The 23,258-nt window shown below is 44.0% G+C and overlaps 1 protein-coding gene across 4 annotated transcripts; it reads right to left on the bottom strand.

Moving 5' to 3' along the window:
* Positions 1-1,475: 1,475 nt before the first annotated feature.
* On the bottom strand, positions 1,476-22,769 carry LOC119164206 (abscission/NoCut checkpoint regulator). Of its 4 annotated transcripts, none has more exons than XR_005108812.2 (11): positions 22,584-22,769; positions 22,287-22,405; positions 21,348-21,398; positions 20,006-20,133; positions 18,629-18,717; positions 16,911-17,081; positions 13,655-13,877; positions 13,191-13,261; positions 10,815-10,887; positions 8,903-9,000; positions 1,476-1,739 (listed from the first exon to the last, which is right to left on the bottom strand). XR_005108812.2 is itself a non-coding variant. In XM_037416341.2 (11 exons), exons 1-11 carry the CDS (start codon positions 22,629-22,631, stop codon positions 1,691-1,693), a joined length of 1,116 nt encoding a protein of 371 aa, XP_037272238.2. In that variant the 5' UTR covers positions 22,632-22,769; the 3' UTR covers positions 1,476-1,690. The 4 variants fall into 4 exon arrangements, 3 of the variants coding, with proteins under 3 accessions (XP_037272238.2, XP_037272239.2, XP_037272240.2); XM_037416341.2 differs by having other exon boundaries at positions 10,819-10,887; XM_037416342.2 differs by having other exon boundaries at positions 10,819-10,887; positions 20,006-20,164; positions 22,584-22,661.
* Between the last annotated feature and the right edge of the window lie 489 nt (positions 22,770-23,258).

Here is a 23,258-nt window from a genome sequence, read left to right as displayed (position 1 = left end):
GCGTTTGCAGCAGTCGAAGCGTTAATTGTTGTGCTTTATTTAGTGCTGAGTGAGGTGAGGGGAATTCCTTTCTAAATAACTTATAGTGCGAGCAAATTTCATGATATGATAGGAGTGGCTCCCGGTGCGCGTTGGTGTCCCCGGCCAGTGAGCCGGACCGCGAGCCCCCGCGGCACGTAAGATCACGCGCGAGGTTATGGGCCAGCTCGTTACCGTTGGGGACCCCTGGTTGAACGTTGATCCCTTCATGACCAGGGAACCAGTGGATATGCTTGTCTACAGTAATCTGAACAGATGCTAGAACTCTTAAATGCCGCCTGGCAAAGTTTACTGCGGCGGTATGCCAGTGCGGCGGGTTTAGAGTCGGTAAATATTGTGTCGCGCTGAGGGAGTGCTAGAGCAAGGGCAATGGCCACTTGTTCAGCCTCGCAGGCTTTCCGAGTTTTTACGGTAAGAGCAATAAGAGCTTTTCCGTCTGGGGCGACCGCCACAGCTGCAAAGTAGGGTTTGTCCACGTATTTAGCGGCGTCTACGAAAACCACGTCTGTCCGTGACATTACAGTGATTGCCGCAGTCGAAAACATGCTCAAATGGAGCCTTTAGTTTCAGGGATGAGAAGGTAGCGCCAAGCAATTCTAGCGATACCTGGATGATGTAGTGCCAATTTCTTCGTATCTTTAATAGGGGCGTGCGTACAGTAAAACTTAATCTTCAATGAAATCTTGAATCGTTTAATTGAAAGAAACATTCATTCGCTATTGAACCAGGACACCAGTGAAAGTTTTAACGAATGGCATGCTGTAACGACAGGGTTAGTTTAAGCCATTCATCCCTAACCAGGGTTCAATGTTGGCCTTTCTCTTGTTTCCGATGCTGGTCCTGTCAAAAACTCAAAACTTTGAACACAATTCAAAAGTCGGAACAAGTTATTCGATTAGGTATTACTTGATTCAAATTCACACACCCTCTGCATGCAGTAGACTATCAGTAAATGAAAATCTGTCAGACAGAACTGTTAAGTACGAAACCAATCATATCGGAGGCAGTTGTTCTATTTAGACAGCAGTTCTGTTTAACATATTTCAATTTACTGGGAGTCTACTACCTGTAGAGGTGTGCGAGTATTCCTTTCGAATTCGAATCAAATACGTAATACGTAATCAAATGATTCGTCTCGACTTTCAGATAGTGTTCGAAGTTTCGAATTACCTGACAAGACAAATAAACGGAGCTCCTGTTTGATTGAACATATTTTTTCAGTCCCTTCAGGTTTCGTTTCACGAGAGTCTACTGTATAATTTTTTAGCCTGAATAAAAGTTCTTTCCTTGCACTGCTCTGTCCTCGGTTTCTCGATCGTATGATACAATACACACTTGGGCAGCTGGATCGACAGCGGAATGTTCACTTGACAGACAGCATTGTTTATTTGATAGAATGTCAAAGCACTTCTTTTTTACAGACAGATACACCTTGGTCATTGAACGCTTCGTTCTTTTTTTTTTGCAACAGACAACAAGCAAAGAAATGGTGAAAGCTCTTGTACAGCGTGCACTTATGGATTTCAGTTGTGCCAGGACACGACATGCCAACTTTACAATGATGACTTGGCCGTAGAAAATACATTTGTGGCGGCATATCCGAAGCTCTTTTCACTTAAATACTCTAGTGGCACTACCGGAGCGTCCAGTTCTACTTTTTTAGCAGCGTTGTTTCATGCGGCTCAGAGTCGTGGAATTCCCTGGAAAGAAAAAGATGAAAAAAATGTTTTTAAAAGTTGAGTGGGGTACTTGAAACTAGCTGCACCAAATAGACAGAACAGAAATCACTAAGTGATCCGATTGTTGGACGATTAATTAAACAAGGGAGACATCCCTTCAGTTAGCTTAAAATCGCTCCAATGTAGATTTTTTTATGCTGCCAAAACAATGAGCTTGGTGTACAGTCACGAGCAATATGAAAGGGAACATTAAGTGTGCGCTTGAAGGACACTAAAGTCAAATAACAATATTATCAACAGCAGTTCCGTACTTGCCAAGCAATCAAGTAAATGAACTAGAACACATGCACCACGAGCAGGACATTCACAAAATGATCCCAAATGGTGTTAGACTTACCGCCTACAATAAATCACTAGTAATCAAACTAGATCTACTAAATAAAGACCTTCCATATATTAAGAGACTCAATAAAATGCTGCTTGTTTGTTTCATTCATTCATGGAAAAAAGAACCACAAAACGTTACTATGGGGAATGATGCGAGTGATTCAAAAGTTCTATTTTTGCCTGTTTAAATTGGATACGTTGTGCCACCTAGCGGTGCGCAGTTGAACCAAGCACGCCTCCCATCTCGTAGATCATAGCACGAAATTGTTCGATAGCCCATGTTGCTGCTGTGGCTCTCACTACTTTTGTTCTGCTGCTACAAGTGTTGGTGGCCGCACAGTAAAGCTGAGCAACATTGTGCATGGCAACAGTGACATGGAAGGTTCCACTTGAAGTGGGCAATTTGAAGTGTGCAAACGCGATGCGGACCACTAAAAAGTGATTTTATTTCAAAATAAGTACCCTAAAAGCACACGTATAGCCCGGGTTTTTTCTTCTAGATTTTAGGGTACAGAATTTCGGCCCCATACTTAATGCGAAAATTTTCCCCCGAAGTTCAGTTTTGGTTTCGGCATAGCGCAGGGCTATCATCATCAGCAGCTGTTTGCACGCTTCTGTGCTAGGTGCTAGGTAATGTTATCGGCAGTAGCATGGGTTAGTATTACAGACCTATGCGTATAACAGTAGTCAGTTGCCTTTGTTTTAACTTGGCGCCCATAACGACAGCCACGATTTTGCTCTTGTGATTTTACACCATGTCAGCACCGCGCAAAGAGTACTCGGTTGCTTTTAGAAGGAAAGTTATTGGTGCTGCCAAAACCATTGGCAACTGTGCTGCGGAGTGTTAGTTCGGAGTCAACGAGTGAAGTATTCGAGGTTTGCGGAAGCAAAACTCCTTGGTTGCATCGGCCAGCGAAAAAGTTTTCGCAGGCCAAGAAATGGAGTGTTTCCTGATGTGGAACGAGAACTCTCAGGCTTTGTGCGGAAGCAGCGAGCTGCACATCGAGCTGTTACAAGCAAAGGCAAGGGAGATCGCCCGAGACAAAGGCATTCAGCCGGAGGATTTCAAAGTGATCAAGCATTGGGTCTCTCTCTTCATGCGCCGCGCTGGGTTCTCCCTATGGCCGCGTACGTCCATCTCACAGAAGCTACCAAAGAGTTATGAACAGGATCTTGTGAAGTTTCAAAAGTATGCAATTGCATTGTCAAAGGCAGTATTTTTTCAGATGGGCCAGATCAGCAACGGGGATCAAACGCCGGTCTGCCTGAATATGCCCTCACCGCTGATGGTGCATCAGAAAAGCTCCAGCCAAGTTATCGAGCGATCGACTGGAAAAAAAACACAGGTGACTGCAATCTTGTCCTGCACTGCAGACTGTCGCAAGCTACGACCCTATGTGGTGTTCAAACGAAAGACTGTCGAAGGGAGAGCAGTTCCAGAAAAAATGTCGTCATCGGTAACCAGGACAAGGAGTGGATGAACGAATCGCTAGTGCTTGACTGGATAAAGTCCGTGTGAGGTCGATGGCCCGGAGAACTGCTAAGGCTCCCTTCGATGCATGCGCTCGACAGGTTTTGGTGCCACCTAACCGACTGCGTAAAAAGATTGCTGCCCAACTACCACACCGAGCTCGTTGTCATCTAGGAAGGGATGACATCACAGCTGCAGCCGCTTTATGACTGCCGTAATAAGCCATTTAAGGACTATGTCAAGTGCCCGTACGCGGAGTGGATGAGGTCCAAAGAACCAGAAGTGACCTCTGCCGGACAGCCGAAATGGGCCTCACCAGCGATGCTGTGCTCGTGGATAGTCGAAGCTTGGGCCTGCATTCCCGAGGCGCTCGTTTGCCACGCGTCCAAAAAGTGCTGCATATCGAACGCACTTCATGGCACTGAGGATGATGCGCTGTGAAAGAACACTTCCGACGAGAGAGCTTCAAAAGAGAGCACGTCCGATAACGACGACGAATGCGTCAATAAATGCATTTTTCATTTTACTCGAGCTATATTCGGGTTAAAAATTGTTCTCTTGCATTTGCTATCCCCTAATTAAACCGCATACTATATATGGGTCCAAGCTATATGTGGGCTTTTACGGTACTTCCTTGGCACAAAAGTAGCACTACGACGTTTCTGGACTGCTATTTCAGCAGTCAACATTGACCTAATATTTGCCTTTAGTGTCCCTTTAAGCAACGATATTGGTAATGCGTAAACATGCACCTGACACATGAATTTGCATGAGGTGCTTTCCACCTAACCTAATAGTGTTACAAACTCTTTTGTCCTTGGTAACCTTGTGTTGAATGAATCGTTTTTTTATTTATGAAAAAAAAAAAAACATTTCGCATGGCCTAACAGATGAAGCTTTGCTATGAAGAGACACAAGCGACATAATGTACACAAAAAAAATCATAATCAACAAGCAGTGGTGTTTAATGCACCTTAATGCAAACAAAGTAATCACAAATCTATATAAACATACTCCAAAAGCCCCCCCCCCCCCCCCCTCAAACAAACAAACGAACAAAAAACCCATTGCCATTATCAAGCACTTCCCAATGCTTTGCATGATTTATGCATACAAAAATGTAAGCGTACCACTACGCCCTCTCAAAAGCAATTTCAGGGTTCCTTTCCACATTGCTTAGGACTGTACACAGTGATCTCAAGGACATCTCTGTAAAGCAGACAACAATGTTCTCATACCCAATGTGCCTGATGAGTTATGCACACATGTTAGAGTAGATACAGTACAACACGACTGAACTCTGCTTTCGACTTTCCATTTTGCTTATTATAAAACACTTTCTTCAATATTAAGGGGGGAGGCTACCTTTGAAGGGCAACTTTTTTGTTTGTTGAGATATCTTAATGAAATTTTCAGGGTACACTAATAGCAAAGCCATTTGAATAACCACAAAGTTTCATGCAGTTATTTGCACTGGTTCCCAAGTTACAGCCATTTATCAGGGTAGTCCACATGGGTCCCTTAGTCAGGGTCTGGAGAATTTGAAAAATGTGCTAGCACTGTGAAATTCACTATGATGATTCCTGGATAGGTGCTTTAGGGCAAGACAGAGCCCTTTTTTTAAATTTCCTTGCCAAAAAATGTTAGCAGAGCACTGAATTTAGTGTTCACAATTTGGCTCTCATCAATGATGTTTTAGTTAATTATTACAAATTACAGACACAATAAATTGAAAAAGCGGGCTTGTCTTGCCCTGGGCAATTTATTAAGGTGCATAATAAAAAAAACCTGATAGAAATCAGACCAGCAGTTCCAGAGAGATCACCTGACTAAGCAGCCTCACTGGCCAAAAAAGTAATTCTGAGAAAATTGACTTCGAAAGTTTCAAACATTTATTATGGTCTAAAATGACCCTGCAGAGTAGCTAGATGTGTCCTTAGGCTCTCTTTTTCTTTGCCGCTTTTCCTGCTTCTCATTCATCCGTTTCTGAGCCTTTTTCAGACGCAGAGAGTCTTTCTCTGCAGCTCGTTGAATGGTTAGGTGGCCAGGTGTGAGTCCCACTGATGACGACAACTCTTGGGTGGCCCTGTAGCAGCCGGCATTATACCGCAAAACTGCGTCATGCAGTGCTGTCTCGACAGCAATCAATGATGCATGTTGCTCCTTGGGCATCAAGGACCATAGGACAGAATGGAATGACTCCGATGCATTTTGCGTCTTTGCTCCCAGGCAGCGTTGCAGTAGAGAAGCCTGCGAAAGGCGCTGGTAGACTGGCAGCAGCGCTTCTGCAACGTAGCCCGGAAGATTGTATTTGTGCTTTGGAGGTGGCACGCCATTCCCCTTGCAGGCATTATGACGGCACCACGAGTCTGCACCTTCCGGGCACAAGTCATGGTGAGGATCCTCGTCAGTTGAGGTGACGTGATAATATGACGCCATCACTGCACGCTGCATTGCAGCCACATTGTTTGAATTGTTCCGCAGTGCCCAGCCATAATAGTCTGTGAGTTTATCAATAAGGGCTTTTGTCAATCTGCCCTTCCCTCCCAGAGCCTGTTCGCTTTTCTGCACAAGATTACGTAGGGCTGTGCCCATCCTCTTCCGGACATGGTTCAAGCATTCTTTTTTCACAATAGGGACTAGCCCATAAACATTGTCTTGTTGAAGGGCAGAGAATGTGGCGCTGTCCCCATCAGATACAATGGTTGTATACCGGAGGTTATGCTTGGACAGTGAACGTGAGAACAGAGTTACAGCTGCTTCAACCTCCATCCTCCCAGACTTGGCATCAGTGTTTTTTTGGCACACATGGTGCTTCAACCAGCTTGCATAGCCCTCGTCTTCAGGCTTCGGTCATACCTGGCAGCCGAGACACTGATTCGATAAAACTACAGCATCCAAGATGAGGCCTGTGTGATACTCGATGATTGCACCAACTCCAATGTGAGATGTATGTCTGCGCTTATGCCACGTGCCATCATAGTTCACTGTAATGTCCTTGCAGAAAGATGGGTCCATCTCCTTGTACACCTTTTTCACAGCAGAAGCCGATTCTTCATAGAATTTATCCAGGGTCTGTTGCTGTGGTTCTCTGAATTGCTTCAGGTGCCTCTGGAAAGTTCTGTGGTGCAGGCCACGGTGGGAAACATTCATAGTTGCCCAAAAGTCGTTGAGGGCTGTCTGTCCCTTCCTTATTTGTTTCATGGCCGTAATGGCTCTTATATTCACGTCGAAGGTCCTTGACTCGTTCTGACGAGCAGAGCTCCACGAACTTGAAACTATTCCACAATGTGGACATACCAGCTCAAGCTTCGTGGCAAGTCCAAGCTGGGTGCCTCCTTGAACTTTCATTCCGGTCGCGAGGTAGCGCGGGCACGGGGTCTTGGACAGCATGTCGCTAAGGGCATCCCCTTGCACGAGGAAATATCGCTCGCCTTCGGTCGTAGCGGTGGCAGCTTCGGGTTCAGGCATCATCGCTTGAAACTTCTTCTTGGTCGCTGGCATAGCGCCAAGCGTCGCCAACTCCTCGCACGTCCGAAAACGTGTTTGGATGTGCCCAGTCGACGACGCGGTCTCACTGTTCGGGGCCGGAATCAATGCGGTTGGCGAGCGCGACACACCAGGTGCACTTGAGCACGAAACACCAGCTTCACTCGTCACGACAGATCTTTGTGCCGATGGTGTAGAAGTCTCGTCGCTAGAAGCGTCGACGCAATCGTCTTGAAAAGATGAAGCGGAAGCATCGGTGCGACTGTCGCCGCGCGTGGGCGTGCAGGTGAGCTTCGCCATGCGTACGAGCTTCAGCTGACGCTTTCTTGAACCGAACGCGTGCCGAGTCTTGAACTTCGAAATGCCCATCGTGACCGTCAGCGCAACAATCCGCGTCCCGTGAACACGGCGGAAGATCGTCTCGTGAGGACGGTAGTGATCGTCTCGTAAAGACGGTAGAAGATCGTCTCGTGAAGACGGTAGAAGATCGTCTCGTGAAGACGGTGAAAGATAGAGGAGCACGTGTGACGACCGATCGGAATGATAGCAAACGGGGCACACAAAGAACGCCGACATTGCAAGCGCCGGTGCAGACGACGAGCCGGCGCATGCCGGAGAAGCAGCTACGTCATGGCGCGCAGCAGCCAATAGGAGCCGCGCGTTCCCCCATTCCCTCGAGAGGCGCGCGTTTTGTCCAATCGCGGCTTCGCATCCAGGCAGCGGGACATTCGAAAGCTTCCGCGAGCCCCCCAATCGTGAGCGACTCCCGCCTCGGAGCGCCACCGCCACTGCCGCGGGTGGCGAAAAAAAAAAAGCGCAAGAATTCACGAGCAAAACAACATCAAGATGGCGGCGATCGGCCGAGCGGTTGGGAAATGGCGAGCGCGCGAAGTTGGGGTATTTTTGGCGCTCGCTCGCCGCTTGCCGGCTGCAGCGGCATGTTATAAAATTTATTTGACGTACTTTCGCGATGAATTAGACATTGATATTTACAGTAGAGGCAGTTTATGAGTCATACTGCCCGAGTATGTGGTTTTCAAAAAATCGACTTTTTCGCGATTTTTCGGTTTTCAAAGGGCGCGCCCCCCCTTAAAGTGGTACTGACAAAACTTTTCAGCTGTACTTTTTTTTTTGGCGTACTTCTAAGCGTGAATGCCCCCTGAAACAGTGTGTTTTTGTAAGCTAGTTTCAGTTCTAACCGTACTCTGACTTGACAACACGGTATGCAATTTCACGATCACTCTTTACGGTGGCTACCGTGGCTCCATTCTAACGCACAAAGGGCCGTTTTGGAAGTTTTAGTGCGTGACATCATCACGACAAGCCAGACTGCGCAGTGAAGTCGACAGTACTTGTAGCGTGCCCGACATGAATCCTGTGTCGATGTCGGTAGGGGCGCCACGAGAGAATCGACCTTTGTATCAGGATGAAATACCTTACCGGCATTGCCGGAGACTCGCGCTTGCTCAGAGCCATCTCTGCATATAGAAGATTTGTACGGAAGAGTAAACACACCCCTGAAAAATGTTGTCAGTACCACAGGTCAACAAAACTTGCGGAGCTCGCTCGTACTCACTCATAAAATACATTTCGAGCTTTGGACTCGCTCGGACTAACACTCGCGAAAATTTTCCTGAACCGGACTCACTCGGACTCGTGGCTCGACCTGAGCCTGAGTAGGTCCGAGTGACTCGACTCACGAGCGAGCTCGCCGACCTGTGGTCAGTACCCAATCATTGTTTGCTTGCCATATTTATCGGCTTGCTTTCCACTACGCCGTGTAAACCTGACCGCGAGAAACATGAAGGCCAAGTAACTTCGTGGTCCCACGACTTACTTGAAGCAGCGGCGGCAGTAGAGGTCATTAGAACATCCGTGGCAGCGCAGGACAGCATCTTCGTTACAGATAACGCACCACGGAAGCTCCTCAACTTCCTTTAGGAACCAGAAACAAAATCGTTTTGCACAGATTGTTCACAGACTTTATTACAAAAAGACCCAGCATCCCCGAGCCACTGTTACTGAAACACGCTAAAAAACTCCCCACCAATATTAAACTATACAATGTCGGGTTTTCCCACAGAATGTACAGGGAGATGACTGCTAATGTTCAGATGCGATGCAAGCTCATTTTTTCTGTGCAAGGTGGCTTTACGGCACTTCTTCATGGTAATACAAGTAGGCTTTGCCACCATATAAGAAAATCTGTTAAGGATGTTTTCACATTTTTCTTGGGCAGTAGTTCAGTTTGTGGGTGACATGGTGGAATTGGTTAGAGGCTACCAAGTACAACATTTGCACATCTTAAAAGCAATAGAGAAAATCGCTCGTTGAGAAACAAACAGTCCAGCTAAAATAAGGGCAACAGATGATAGCTTTATGTGCTTTATGCTCTGTTAAAATGGGGAAAAACAAATAATATTTGCTGGGATATAACGTTTCTAAAACACAATAGGATTATGAGGGACGCCGTGGTGGAGGTCTCCAAAAATTTCAACCCTTTGGAGTTCTCGAACGTGCATTCCCTAGCATTGTGGCCTCCATCGAAAATGCAGCCACCATGACCGGGAATTAATCCCATCATGAATAAAGATGACCTTTGCGACTGAACACATTCAAACCTCATGGTAACAAAGCTGCATCTTGACAAAAGTAAGTTTGTTATATCTGAAAGTTCATAATACAGATTTATTCCTATCACTATATCTATTGCAGGACTATTTTTTCATTTACACTCAAACCTCATTATAACAAACTCGCATCTTACATAAAAATAAGTTCGTTATATCGAACAATTTCTTATAACGGTCCATTTTTAACACTATACCTATTGCAATACTATTTTTCATTAATTTTGTTATAACTGATATTTCATTGTATTCGGTATTGTTATAACGAGGTTTGAGTGTACTTCACTTTAATTGGCATTTCATTATATCGAGGTTTGAATGCATAAATGAAGGTACTATGATGTAACATACCACATTTAATTAAATTTTGGCTGCTTGCGCATGGTGAAGTAGATACTAAGTGCTAAAAAATGGCAGACAATTTCCATCTCTAGAATTGTGACGTGCGTGAAGCATTGGCTGCCCCTGCCATGTGTTTCCACTAGCCTATACTAGGCGTCAGTGAGCAACACTAATCAATGCTAGCTGAAGTCACGGGATATTTTTAGGAAAGTACCATCTTTCTTTTAATTGAGCCACTGCGCCACACACCCTCCTTTCCCCCCTCTTGTCTCTGCGCTTTTCGGAGCAGCCGTTGGGCCGTTGCCCGGGAAACACCATGCAAGCCATTTTTCCCCAATTTTCCCCCTCCCCCCATTTTTTTGTCGGGGGGTACCACCCAGTAAGAATGCGCCAGGGCACCAGTTATCACAATAATTAGCGCTCGCACGGCGGTCATTTGGGAGAGGATATAGCGGAAGTGCCGCCTGTTGGGAGAGCGAAGGTAAGTGCCGGAGTGGAGGAGTGTGTACCTACTTTCTATATAAAGAAGCCATAGTGCTAGCAACCCGCTACCAGGCTCTTTTCAGAGCCCCCGTGAAGTTTTCTCTATAAATTAATGTTCTAGTAGATTGTTCACAGTCTTAAATAAATTAATTTGAATGTGTTTTGCTTTCTCTCCAAATTATTGTCCTGGAAATCGAGTCCTTTAGGTGAGTACACTGGCACCACTTTTGAAACAACAGCTTTACAGAGCACGAAGTGCTGTTCATCAAGTGAATGGACCGAAGCCAGCCTTACCAACCTCGCCGCCTTCGTCCAAGCCGAGCTCTTGCAAATCGCCAAGTTCCTCAAGTCTCGCTTCCTCAAGAACCTGCAACCAAGTAGAGAAGGAAGTGGCCATTTGGTGGCCGTGGCGTAAGGAACTCCCCATGTTCGTATTTTTTTTTATTGTTAGGGAATCAGAGAAACGATGTATGGCTTTCAATGGCTCATTTTTATGCGTGAAGCAGTGCACAGAGGCAACGGAGACAGCGCACAAATGGAAGACAGGAAACGGCGGCGTAATTGCTGCACTCGCAACTGGTGTGTTAAAACAGCTTTTAGATCATCAACAACTATTACGACATTGCTTGGAACGTGCTAGAAGTGCGATACTTTCAAATCACAGGCATCAGCTGACCTGGGAAGTGAAAAAGAGCTTCCACATTACTAAATGAGAAGATAACTGTATCACGCAAGCATTAGTTCTGGGCAATTCTGGAGTGTCTTTTTTGGAAGATAATGAGAAATTGTTCTCACTTGCTATCGTCAAAAACATTCGTCACAGGTGGTCCACTAGTGTGTATGTATAAGCCAATCTAGGATATATTGAACTCAGAAGAGTATCCCGAAATAGTTCGATATATAGAGAATTCGATAAACAAAATATGCATGCTTAAGGCCTAAATTAAAGCATTTCGGGCCTCGGAAATCATTACACCCTCTAACATGATTGCGATCGCAGAATAATGAAGAACAAGAAGTGAACTGCAAGTTACATCACCTCATTTCGCACAAAAATAGTCCGTAAACTTGTTTTGCTTTTTGCGCGCTGTCAAACTCCAGTCATCCTCAATATCTTTGAAGCTTTTCAAATGGACGAATTCAGATTCTTCGGCCACAACAGCGTTATTTGACGCACAATGCCGATACAACCTTTGAAGCGCGACAACGGCGTGGTCAGCGGCGGCAGAGAAAGCGTTGGCACATTCGTAACCGCAAGGGTATACTTCCGCGGCACCGGCAGCCATGATTGCAGCATAGATGCGGTCCGAAAAAGCTACATTATCATCTGCGCAGATGAAGTCGCTCAATACTCACGGTCCGAGATGATTCCCGGAAACGCTTAGTCGCAGAATTCTCCGATGCACCGTACACCGTTGTCAGCGATCATGACGCACCCGATGTTGTCACCGGGCTCGCAAGGCAAGTTTACGACGGTGCTTTACTTGACTTCGCTCCAAGCACCAGTCATAGTATTATCGCTACGTGCGGGTCAATGTTCAGTTCAGCTCCCGAATGAGGATTTATCAGGAACAGTGCGAGAAGTACACGACGGCCAAAAGAAAACGCCGAGTTTCCACCGTCGACATGTTAGCGATATTGGTGTCACTTGTGGCTTTGTAGCTGACAGCCGCTGCTTTCAGCTGCTTTGATACGAAAACCTAGAAAAAGCATAGCCTTCGAGACATGTGTTCTAAAACCTAAAGCACAAAATACATTACGAGGTTGCACATTTCGAAGGCCATGCTTTTCAGGCTCGAGCACCATTGTGGGCCAACAATCAAGAAAGTGAATGCGAACATAGCAACTAGATTGTCAAGTCACGTCGCATTCTCATTTTGGTGTCCTCGGCAATCGGTTTTTTTTAGAAAAACACTATGCTCGCACGTTAAGACCTTCAGTTCGCACATCAAACCTACCGGTGCACTCGCAAGCGCCGCGCAAAAAACTAGATCAGCGCAATAGAATAACACCGCCTTTTTGTCACCGGCACGCGAACAGGGATCGAAACTCGTTTGAACGCGGTCGAAAATTGAACAATATTGAATGGGAAAAAAAATTCACTTTGGGGGCTTTGGCGCAGTGCATCGTTCGATATAGGGGATGTCCCGCTGAGCTGAAGTTCGATATATGGGTGCAATGGTCCCATACTGTCGCATAAAAATTAAAGTGGAGTTCTCAACTGTTTGATATAGTCAATAATTCGATATGTCCAAGTTCGATATATCTGGGATCCACTGTATTAACAATGTTTTTACAGCAAAAGCTGTTATGGGATCACAACAAAAGCTCTTTTCGTCATCTTAGTTGTTCGCTGCCTCTGGTGTGCATATCCACTGTCGCGTGTAGTAGTACATGAGAAAAAGGAAACGAAACAAGAAAAAACATACAGGATAGAAGTGGGCTTGAATCTGGGCCCTCTTGTAGCTCGGTATTCTACAACAGAGCCACCCTGTTTGAAAACCCCGATATATTTCAAAACTATAACATGGTTATCATAGATGCCGTAGTAGAGGGCTCCAGAGATTTTGACCATCTAGTGTTCTTTAACAGGCGCTGAAATTGTACAGCACACGAGCCTCTAGCTTTTTGCTTCTATAGAAATGCGACTTCTCCATGCCAAGTACTCACCTTGGCTACAATGGCGTCCGCTTCTGCGCTGTCGTCTGAATCCGGCTCGTCGTCGTCTTCCTTTTTCGTACCTGCACACAAAACTCCCCCCATTAGTGCAAGTGCACAAAGCAATGAAAGTGGCAACATTTCGTTATAACAGTACGATGTCGTAAAACCGGTAAACTTAAGATGTAGTTGAAAATGATGCTGCGACTCGGTCACAAAAACACAGTCTCGTATGTCACAGCCCCTTCGGACAACACTAAGGATAGCACAAATTCACGTACACATGATTGTCCACAACTTCTACATGCTTCTGCTTTCATTCGCTGGAAAAACACCGAAGAGATGAAAAATTCATGAACACGGGTTGACACTGGAGATGTTTCGGCAGGCAGAATCGCCTTTTTCAAGGCTGCAGCGGCTCCAGCATTTGATACGGCAGCCTACCGTAACCACGCACAAAACCCACGAGAACTCACTTGTTTTCTTGGTCTTGATCTTACGGAGCTCTTCCATGAGCTCCTTGTTCTTTCGGAGATCATCGACAGACTTTTTCGCTGCCTCTTCGGCTGCCTTCAGCTCCTCGCTCATGAGACGCGCCACTTCGTCGATTGGCGGATCCTCTTTGCCGTGACTCGGTGTCTGTGCAGATTGCTGAAGTTCTGCTGGAAGAGCATCCGACGATTGTCCATCCTTGAACTCCTAGAGAAAGAGACAGGGGGAAAAAAAAGAACCAATATGTCCTTTTACCGTAATGTTCACATTGAAAAACCTTATGGAAGACTTTACTGTAACGGTTCAACAGATGAAGTATTACGGTTTACGACTGTCATGGACAAACGTAACTACACACTTCAGTGCCAGTGAAATGAATATAAAGGAGGACAGATGGCAAAATAGTGAACACTGAGGTACAGCAAAACAATCTGCTAATGCACGAACATGTAGAAAAAAAATGCAAAAGGAAACAATGTCATGCTTCATAATATCGCTATTCGGTGGAAATAAAATATGTGATAAGCACTTCGCTGTGCTTATCATGCATGCTCTGCATATTGACAGATCTTTTTAAAATTTACATAAAGTTATATAAATCTGGATAAAACATTTCGTGTAAAAAAACAACTCTATGTATCTCATTAATGAAACAGCCTTCACCAAAAAATTAGATTGGGTGGTAAATGCGAAGTCACTCAAATGTCCGATGGTATAACCACAGCGTCTGGTTCTGGCAGTGCGGTGGTGATTCCAGCTAGAGGAATCACTCTGCGAATCAAACTGTCACATGTCACTACGTCTACGGCGGCAGAACTTGCGGCTTTGCGTGGCGCCCTAGAGTACATCAAATCCCAAAGACCGGGTAAATGGGCTGTGTTTTCCGACTCGAAACAAGCCCTACAGAGCATGCAGTCAGTCCTTCGACGAGGTTGCCATGAACAATTAACTTACGAAGTTGTCAAGCTTGTTCACCACGTCACAGAAACAGGCCACGAGGTCAAGTTTCAGTGGCTTTCTGGCCATTGTAGGATCAGTAGCGATGATTCCGCAGACAACGCGGCTTGCACATCGCACCAAGAAGAGCACACCCTTCCAATTCCTGTGTCAAAAACTGACGCTGCAAAGCAACTTTGTCACCTGGCACGTAGTCTGAGTCTGCAGGAGTGGAACACCCCAAGCATAAGACATACGAGACTATACCAAATAAACCCTCGACTGGAACTTCGACCTCCATCCGGACTTCGTCGACGTGAAGCTTCACTTTTTTGTCGCCTATGGTTGGGGGTTGCCTTTACAAAAGCATATAGAACCCTCATCGGATTGACCGACAATGCAGAATGCGACGTCGGCTGCACCAAAGAAGACATCGACCATCTGATATGCCATTGCCCTAGATTTGCCTCTGTAAGACAAAAGCTTTCGGACACATTGCGACAATTGGACGATCGGCCACTCTCTGTGCAGATGCTACTGGAACACCGTCATCGCCTTTCGTCGGCTCAAAAAGCAGTCAAAGCTGTCCTGTGCTTTTTGAGGACTACAGGCCTACGTGACCTTCTTTAACTTTTGTGCAGTGCCACCGCTGCGTATGCGCCAGCCGATTGACTGACAATCCTTTTTTGTTTTCTCTCTCTCTTTCTCTTCTCTTTCCTCTCTCTCATCTTTATGCCCCCCTCCCATTCCCCCAGCGTAGGGTAACAAACCGGGCATGTGCCTGGTTAACCTCCCTGCCTTCCCTCTTGTTGTTTATCCCCCCCCCCCCCCCCCACTCGAATGTCACCATTTTTAAAAGCGATAACTACGATTTGAAGTATATGCCAGTAATATAAATAACACATAACTGATAGGGTTGTCCCCAAACTGTGGCACAGTGAGAACACGATGTAGAAGGGCACCAGACATTTTGACCATTTGCGGTTTTTTTACCCTTTGAGGGTCATGTTCTTTTTACGAAATGTGCTTTTCAGGATTAATTTTTATTGCCAATTAACATTTTTCAGGCAGGTTGATTTCACTAGAAAAATTGTCTAAATTATTCTAGCATGATCATAAAGCGACAAAAACATCGTTTGTATTGTTATATACATATGGTTTATTCATGAGCGACAGCTCAACGAGTTCTACAAAAGGCTTATATGAATTAAAAAATTATATCTTGGAATAAACACCTGTGTGATTCCCAAACATACAAAAATAAGCTCATTAAGTGATGTCAAACTTACACATAAAGGTTACAAACATGAAGGTTACATGAAGGTAAATATGAAGGAACGAAGGTTACACGTAAAAATGTAACCTTGGTTACAGTAAGCAAGAGGATGCATGTTATTGCACGTCCTCTTGCGATGCTGCTCGTTTATCAACATCACAGTCCGAACTCTCTCTTTCTTTTTTTTTTAGTAACTCCAGGTATGACATGCTGGCACTGAATGATTATGCTTTTGATTCAGCACTTCGAGCAGTGGCTCAGAGGATTTGCTGCTAACACACTTGCAGGAAAGAAAGGCACCTACTTCCATGACAAAAGTGATCGATGTGGGTGATTGCACTAAAGAAAACTGTAAGGTGGTTCACCCGTGCGGAAAGCAAAAGGCAAGGTGCAATCATTTCACAGTGCCGAAAAACAAGGACGGACGAAAAAGAGTTGACACCACGAGCACAGACTAGAAAAGAAATTTATTAGAGAAAAAAAAGTGTGCAAAAGAAGAATATTGTGCGCCACTTCCTGTATGGTGCACAATCTAACCACGCAGACCTCTAGCATTTCCCCACCAACAAAATACGAGTGCTGCAACCAAGACATCATAGCAATCTTTGGGAGAACGATTGAGCACCACAATCACTAGACCAGGTTAGTACTAACAAATTCAAACTTCATTATAACAAAGTTTCATTTTACACAAAAGTTTGTTATATCCGAAAATTCTTCATAAAGGTTTTTCTGACACTATATCAATTGCAAGACTATTCTTCTTTTACTTCGTCATAACTGATATTTCGTTATATCCAGATTCGTTACACAGGTTTCAAAGTAGTATAAACTTGCTACACTGCTTTTTGAATTTGTGAATGAAAAATGGTCACGCAGAGCAAACAAGAAGAAATCGTTTCCTTTGAACATACCTCCATGCTGTTAATTTGAATACACTGATAATATGCCTAAACTCCGACACTTATGATGTTCCAGAAAATGCACACAGCTTTGCAAAGCTGCACAAGGTTTGAAAGGAAGCTCACCTGAGCGCTGGAATCCACAGAATCTCTGCTGAGATCGCGCAGGCATCTGAGGCGGCGTTCCATTTCGTCAGTGGTCGACTTTATGACTTGCGCTCGACGTCTGTCGATGGACACCTTGTGCATTACCTCGGCAAAGAGACTGCTCGCTTTTTCTGCATCGGTTGCGTACACCTGAAAAGATTAATCATCCACTTAAGCCCATTCAGAAATGTTAATATTGGCACAAAAGTCATCCTAAAAAAACACTAAAGAGGAAAGTTTTTGTTGCATTAATAAACTGCCGTTTCGAAATGCCGAAAGAAGTGCTTTTATAACGAGGATTCTTGGTAAGCAAGAAAACATGCGAAAAGAAAATGCAGCTGGCAACGTCGCCTTAAAGTTTTCCCATTGGCTCATCATGACATCGCTTATTTCAGCAGCTTGTCTAAGGACCTGCATATTTGTGTTTTGGTAAAAACTGTCTTTGCATTCTAAAGGATCAAGATTTTCAACACACTGTTGTGACAAGAGTATGCAAAAACACTTTGGAATTCTTGAGAACGACGCAATGACGTTCACATATGGAAGTTACTGCGTGAAATTCAAACACGATACGTCGACCTTCATTTTCTCTTCGAGTTATTATTCTACAAAAGCAAAATTAATGAGAATATGGCTCTGGAAGAATATTCTACCTCTCTAAGCTTATTTAACCTTTCAGTTCAGGGTCTCTTCAATGCATATTCTTAAAAAAATGCACAATATTCCCTTTCTTTTTAGTGTCTCGTTACTGCCCATTCGTGACGTGATTTTAAAAAAGCCTGCTGTATGCGCAGGTCATCTACATATATATCCACAAATACGTCAATTAAAAAAAATTCTATGGAAACTAAAAACTTCGAATAAATATCTGCTAAACAAACTCTGACAATCCCTTTAGGTGCGAACTGTGATAGGCTGTGAATAAATGTATCAAATTTGCACTACCTTACTTCAAGGCACTTGATATTCTATTGTAGGATACAGAAGGTAGGCAAATGTCAATCAGCCCATCTCCAGTGATTTGTTGCAATTATATGGTACATAAAGACCAATTAACTCTGAACTCAGTGATATTTGATGTTGGTCTAAAAATGATCAAATTCAGGCTTTAAATACATTGGACATGTGTTTCACTTCCTCGGTTGTCCACTAAGGCGACGTATAAAACGTTGTCCCTCGCATTTCAGATCGGTTGCAGTGACGCGTGATGCAGTGAATGACATGCTGCTATAGTCGATGTGTACAACTGTACTCGCCACAGAAGGGGATAAAGTTAATCCCAAAATATAGAAGAAATTAATGTGAGTGCTCAAGCTCAACTACACCGAAACCTCATAATAACGAAGTTGCATCTTACATGAAAAATAGGTTTCTTATATCCAAAAATTCCTTATAAAGGTATATTCCCAACACTGCATTTATTGCAAGACTATTTTTTATTTACTTCGTTATAACCAACATATATTTATAACCGGTTTAATTATATCGAGGTTTCAGTGTACCCTACTCACTGCAATGGTCTGAGAGTGAATTACTCGTAGAGCAGGTTTCGATGAAGCCGCACACAAATTTGCCAGGCGAAGGGTTACATTCAGCATAAAAAAGTATGTGTGGTCTCCTTCAGAAATGTTTGCAGTTCAAGTTTCTGCCTCTGGAAGCGCCGCCAAGGCAGACACAGTAGTGGGGCCTGCACTTACAGTGATAGGGGGCTGACGATAGTAGGAGACATCAACCTCTTTGAGCTTTGCGAGTCTTTCCTCGATGTCGGCATGGATTGGAATGACATCTGCAATGGAAATTGTGTCCCCATAGAACAACATCACATCGATGACCACAAAGCATCAGTCATGTCGACACCTTACAATCTGGGCAAGTGTTCCCTTCACATTAGGATGTATTAAAATTACTATACCAGAAATGTTGGTTCCTCATTTCAGGCGTAGTATTTCAAAAACAACACTTTGTGCCAAGGCATCCACATTTTGAGACGCACTAACTCTTGCCATTACTGTGAAATGTTGGCAAGCAACAGGCCAAAAGCACTGCACTGATGGTAAATTAAGCATTGCTACTGCTGTTGAAAAAGATTAAATTTTTTTTATTGTCTTAATTTTTCGATGTAACTTCTGGTTGAAATATTTCCCTAGATACGATTGCTTTCATGAAGGCCACGCCATTTTTAAAAAGACAGTTTGGAATGAATTTCAAAATATCTCATAAATGTTTTTTTAGGCATGCTTGCTGACATTCGATAACCATGGCATGTAATTTGAGTGGGTTGTCAAATTCAGTTTATGAACAGAATGACTGCTTGTACAATGATAAGATAATTATTTACGTTGCAACCACAATGGTTTGCTGTAAGATGCACTACAACTTATTCTAACACTTGCTTTAAATTCGGTCTCCGGAACCTGGCATGAAATTGTGTGAACTTAACAAGCTTTTGGACAGTCCACCAGTTTGTGTGTTGCAGGGGAATAAATACAGAAGCCCATGATTAATATTCATTATGGAAAGCAGATATGCACAGAGATATGCACAGATCTGTGACTCGTCACCGCTGGACCATACTGATTTGCATGGGCATTCGTTTTGTGATCACCATGTTTAATTTTAGCGATGTCCTGAGATAGAAACTAGTTAAACCACACAGCAAGATGCCACGCTAAACTTAGTGGGAATTTAGGAGATGTAGTTTTTGATTCACGAAAAAAAATACTTGCCACCAACCACTGTCAAGCCACGAAGTCAGCAGCTATCTGACAAAGCAAAAATTACGGATTTTTCTTGTGCCATTTGAAGAAAACATTTTTCATTGTAGCAACAGATCTAGGAAGCAGCATTTCATCAATATATGTTATGACAAAACATACATTACGTTTTAGTACTTTCAATGCTCAGGCACACACAAAAAAAAAGCCTCAGTCATTACATACTTGAGATTGTGTGCCAATAGCTAAACGAATGTTGTCATGTGTCATGACTACGCTAAGTAAGAGCAACCAACAATTTGTTTCTCAATCATGAAGAGTGTACGGCAAGTGGAATTGAAGGTGTTCTGGAGCACTTGCCTCTGGTGTCCTGACGCAGCTTCTGAAGCCGGCTCTCGATTTCTTCAATCCGAAGAGAGGACCCATCATCTCCACGTGGAGCGGAACGTTCGCCCTGTGGCTGCTGCTTGTTCAAGGCATCCATCCGCCTTTCAGTCAAGACAGGGTGGAAATTTGGAGCTTCGAAAGCCGGCCACCAAAATGTGGGTGACAATGTTGGCCAGGCATACAAAAGAATGTAATTAACTACACAAAGTAAGATAAATTTCATCTACTTGTCAGTGGCTTGCTTGATGTTCAGTACATTTACCTGGCTTCAATGGTTGAGGCTACTTTCGAAACAGTGTACCCAAAGCTAGGGGACAATGTTGCCCAGGCAACAAAAGAAATATAAAAAATTAGCATGAAATAATCAGTACAGCACTGTCTTGCACTATTCACCTTTCGATTTATGCATTATTTTTCACAGTTAAAGGAAGGCATACACAGGGAGTTCTCGAAATGAGGTTCTTGAAATTCGGGAAGCTACACTTTAAGAAAGCACCGAGTAAAAAAGGTGTATTTTTGTCCGTCAGGAATAATCGTCATCTATCTTGCATTTCTTGCATTATCGCTGCACAATCGGCATTTTCAGGTCCCAAACTACTTGTGTTATCAGCGTGGTATAACATTCTGTATAGGGAAGTGGCCAGCACCAGTTTTCAAGAAAAGAAGTGTTATCAAGCTAGATGATGATTATTCTCGGAGACAAAGCAACAGCCTTTTTAAAAAAATCTATCTTCTTTTTTTTAGAGTGCAGTGCTTAATGTTCGTAATCAATGCATCCGCAAACAAATAAAGGAGCTAAAATAAGCCAAAGTTCCTAGGCGGGCTAGTTTTGTTTATCATGCAAGTTTGAAGATTGTGACTGAATGCAGACAAAGAAGACACGCAAACATGCAGCACTGAGAGTGTGCATGTTTCGATCTGTCTGCATAATGTCGCATTGTTCGAGCTTGGCAAAATAAATATTTACTGCAGATCATTTCTTACTCTACAACTTTCTGTATGTGTATCTCGCACAAAAAAAATTTGAGGGCTCAACTATCACAACAGTTTCGAAGCCCAGCAGCAGTGCAGTACAAAGAAGCAAAGATTATGCAACTTGTATTCATGACGAATTCTGTGTTAGTATAAAAAAGACTGCCACACAAAGAACTTGAATGGCCCATGTATGGTGCTACAAAGATCCTCTGCTTTTGAAAAACCTTTAAATGACAATGAAATTTTGCATGACTTCACAGAATTTCACTCATGTTGTAATGCTATCCTTGTAGAACCAACTCAGCTAAAACCCTATACGTTTAGTTTCATGCTGACTTACTTTTGTAGAGCTGCAGGTGGTTCTATTTCTTCTGTTTTGCTAGCAGTAGTCCTGCAGAAACAAACATAGCAAATTTGAAACTGAATTATTATTCTAACTGTAGAGGTTACATTTAAAAAAGCAGACCTTGCGCTTTTTCATAGCAACGCGGCTGGACCGACAAATCCGCCTGCTAAAACTAAATGAGAATTGCCCATTATCATGGGCCTAATGTTACGACTATTACCACAGCATACTGTTGTGTCATAAAACACTAAAGACACCTTCCACCGTCATCAATTAATCTGAAAGAAACAAGCCTTTTAACTCAGGAGCGTTATGACCAAAACCACCACACAAGACACGCTGTTGTGGGTGATTTCGAATTGAATTTGATAATCCGAGATTCTTAATGTCTACTAAAATATATGTGTGCGGTTGCATCTGCATTTAACTTTCCATGAAAAGCCACCACCATTGCCGAGAGTCGAGCCCGCGTTGTAGAGCTCCGTAGCTAAACCGTTTATTCGCTAATTAAGCAAAACAGGCAAGTGGGAAAACAATTAAGCCCCCAGTGCAATAAGAATCCTTGCGAAAGATACATTTTCTTGGCCGTACACCAAGACGGGTAGTGATCGATTCAAATGCCGAACTGCTGCAAGTTCGGCAATCGGCCGCTTAAAGTGCAAATAGCGTGCCTGTACGACCGCGCACCAAGTGCAAAAACACGCGGCTACTAGTTCCTAGCGTAACAAGTTTACTCAATCACTCGTGCTTTACGATTCAGACCAAATCGCCTCCAGTCTAACGGGTGCAAGTTTCAAGCCACATAAGACCTCGTGTTTTGTCGCACAGCAACGGTTTCGGTTGTATCGCGCGCACGCCTGCCGTAACGGCCTTCAGTAAGTAATAAAAGCGGTTCGTTATGAGCGAGCGATTCAACAAAAGCGCTTCAATCACCTGTTTATAGTCTCGCAGCAGGTCCTGCAGACCTTGTGTTGCTTGCCCAGCTTAGGTACGAACACGGTCGTCTTCAGGCATTTGGCGCAGTAGGAGAATTGGCAGTTGGGACAGGAATACTGAGGAGACAAAGTGGCGAGCACGATCAGATTGCGCAACCGAAACCGTCCACGCACTGTGCAAGTCGCTTGGTATCGAGCAGCTAGGTGGCTGGCGACGAAACCAACACGGGAAACGATTTGCGATAAAAGATGCGAGCGCTACTCTCTTTTTTTTTTTTTTTTACGAGCGCCTTACCTCTCTGTGGAGAAGCCCGAATTTCGAGCTACACCCAGTACATGACATTTGGCAACGATGGTGGTCCGAGACGATTGCGCGACCAAAACACGATGAATCACACCCGAACTCCCCCGTAGACGAAACACCAATACAAGGAAATAGGCGTGGTGTCCACCTGACGGCTTACGACGCGTTGTAGCCTTCTAGGAGGCGTTGGTTGTAGTAATAAACGCGTGGACATATGAATGTAGTAACTACCACCCAACACCTGTTTTTTATGCCTGTCCTGCACGTGCAGAAATTGTGCAGCGCGTGTCAATATAGTGTATTAACACCAGGGCGCGCTTTTCTTGTGACTGATAGGTGGCTAAAGTCAAGGCACAAGTGAAAATTAAACTTTTCACTGCAAAGTACGAATCTTCAATTTCACTATGAAAAAATAAATCAATCTAGTTTTTGGTTCATTAAGTATTACGGCTCGGTGACGCTAGCCACCGCCCGATCTAAAGGGTACAGCCATATCTATCCATCCAACCATCTATTTAGTAGCTAGCAATTTTATTTAGGGTTGTGCCTGCAGTAGTAGCGTTGCTCGGTTAATAAAAGAATGTTTTTTTTTACGGAAACTTTTTTTGTCAATACACGTATTGTTTAGCTATTGCCTGATTAGACAAATAACAACCCTAGTGTGAA

The sequence above is a fragment of the Rhipicephalus microplus genome, chromosome 8 (genome assembly GCF_043290135.1).
Source record: "Rhipicephalus microplus isolate Deutch F79 chromosome 8, USDA_Rmic, whole genome shotgun sequence".
Lineage (NCBI taxonomy): Eukaryota > Metazoa > Arthropoda > Arachnida > Ixodida > Ixodidae > Rhipicephalus > Rhipicephalus microplus.
The sequence above is the reverse complement of the archived record's forward strand: the minus strand, read 5'-3'. Positions and strand labels throughout refer to the sequence as shown.

Excerpts from the sequence above, each read along its gene's own strand:
- LOC119164206 (XM_037416341.2), bottom strand. The coding sequence starts at position 22,631 with ATGTCATGTACTGGGTGTAGCTCGAAATTCGGGCTTCTCCACAGAGAG. Across the intron at positions 13,262-13,654 it reads GATCAAGACCAAGAAAACAA|GTACGAAAAAGGAAGACGAC; the intron begins GTGAGTTCTCGT and ends TTTTGTGTGCAG. Across the intron at positions 1,740-8,902 it reads TACTGCCGCCGCTGCTTCAA|GGAATTCCACGACTCTGAGC; the intron begins GTAAGTCGTGGG and ends TTTTCTTTCCAG.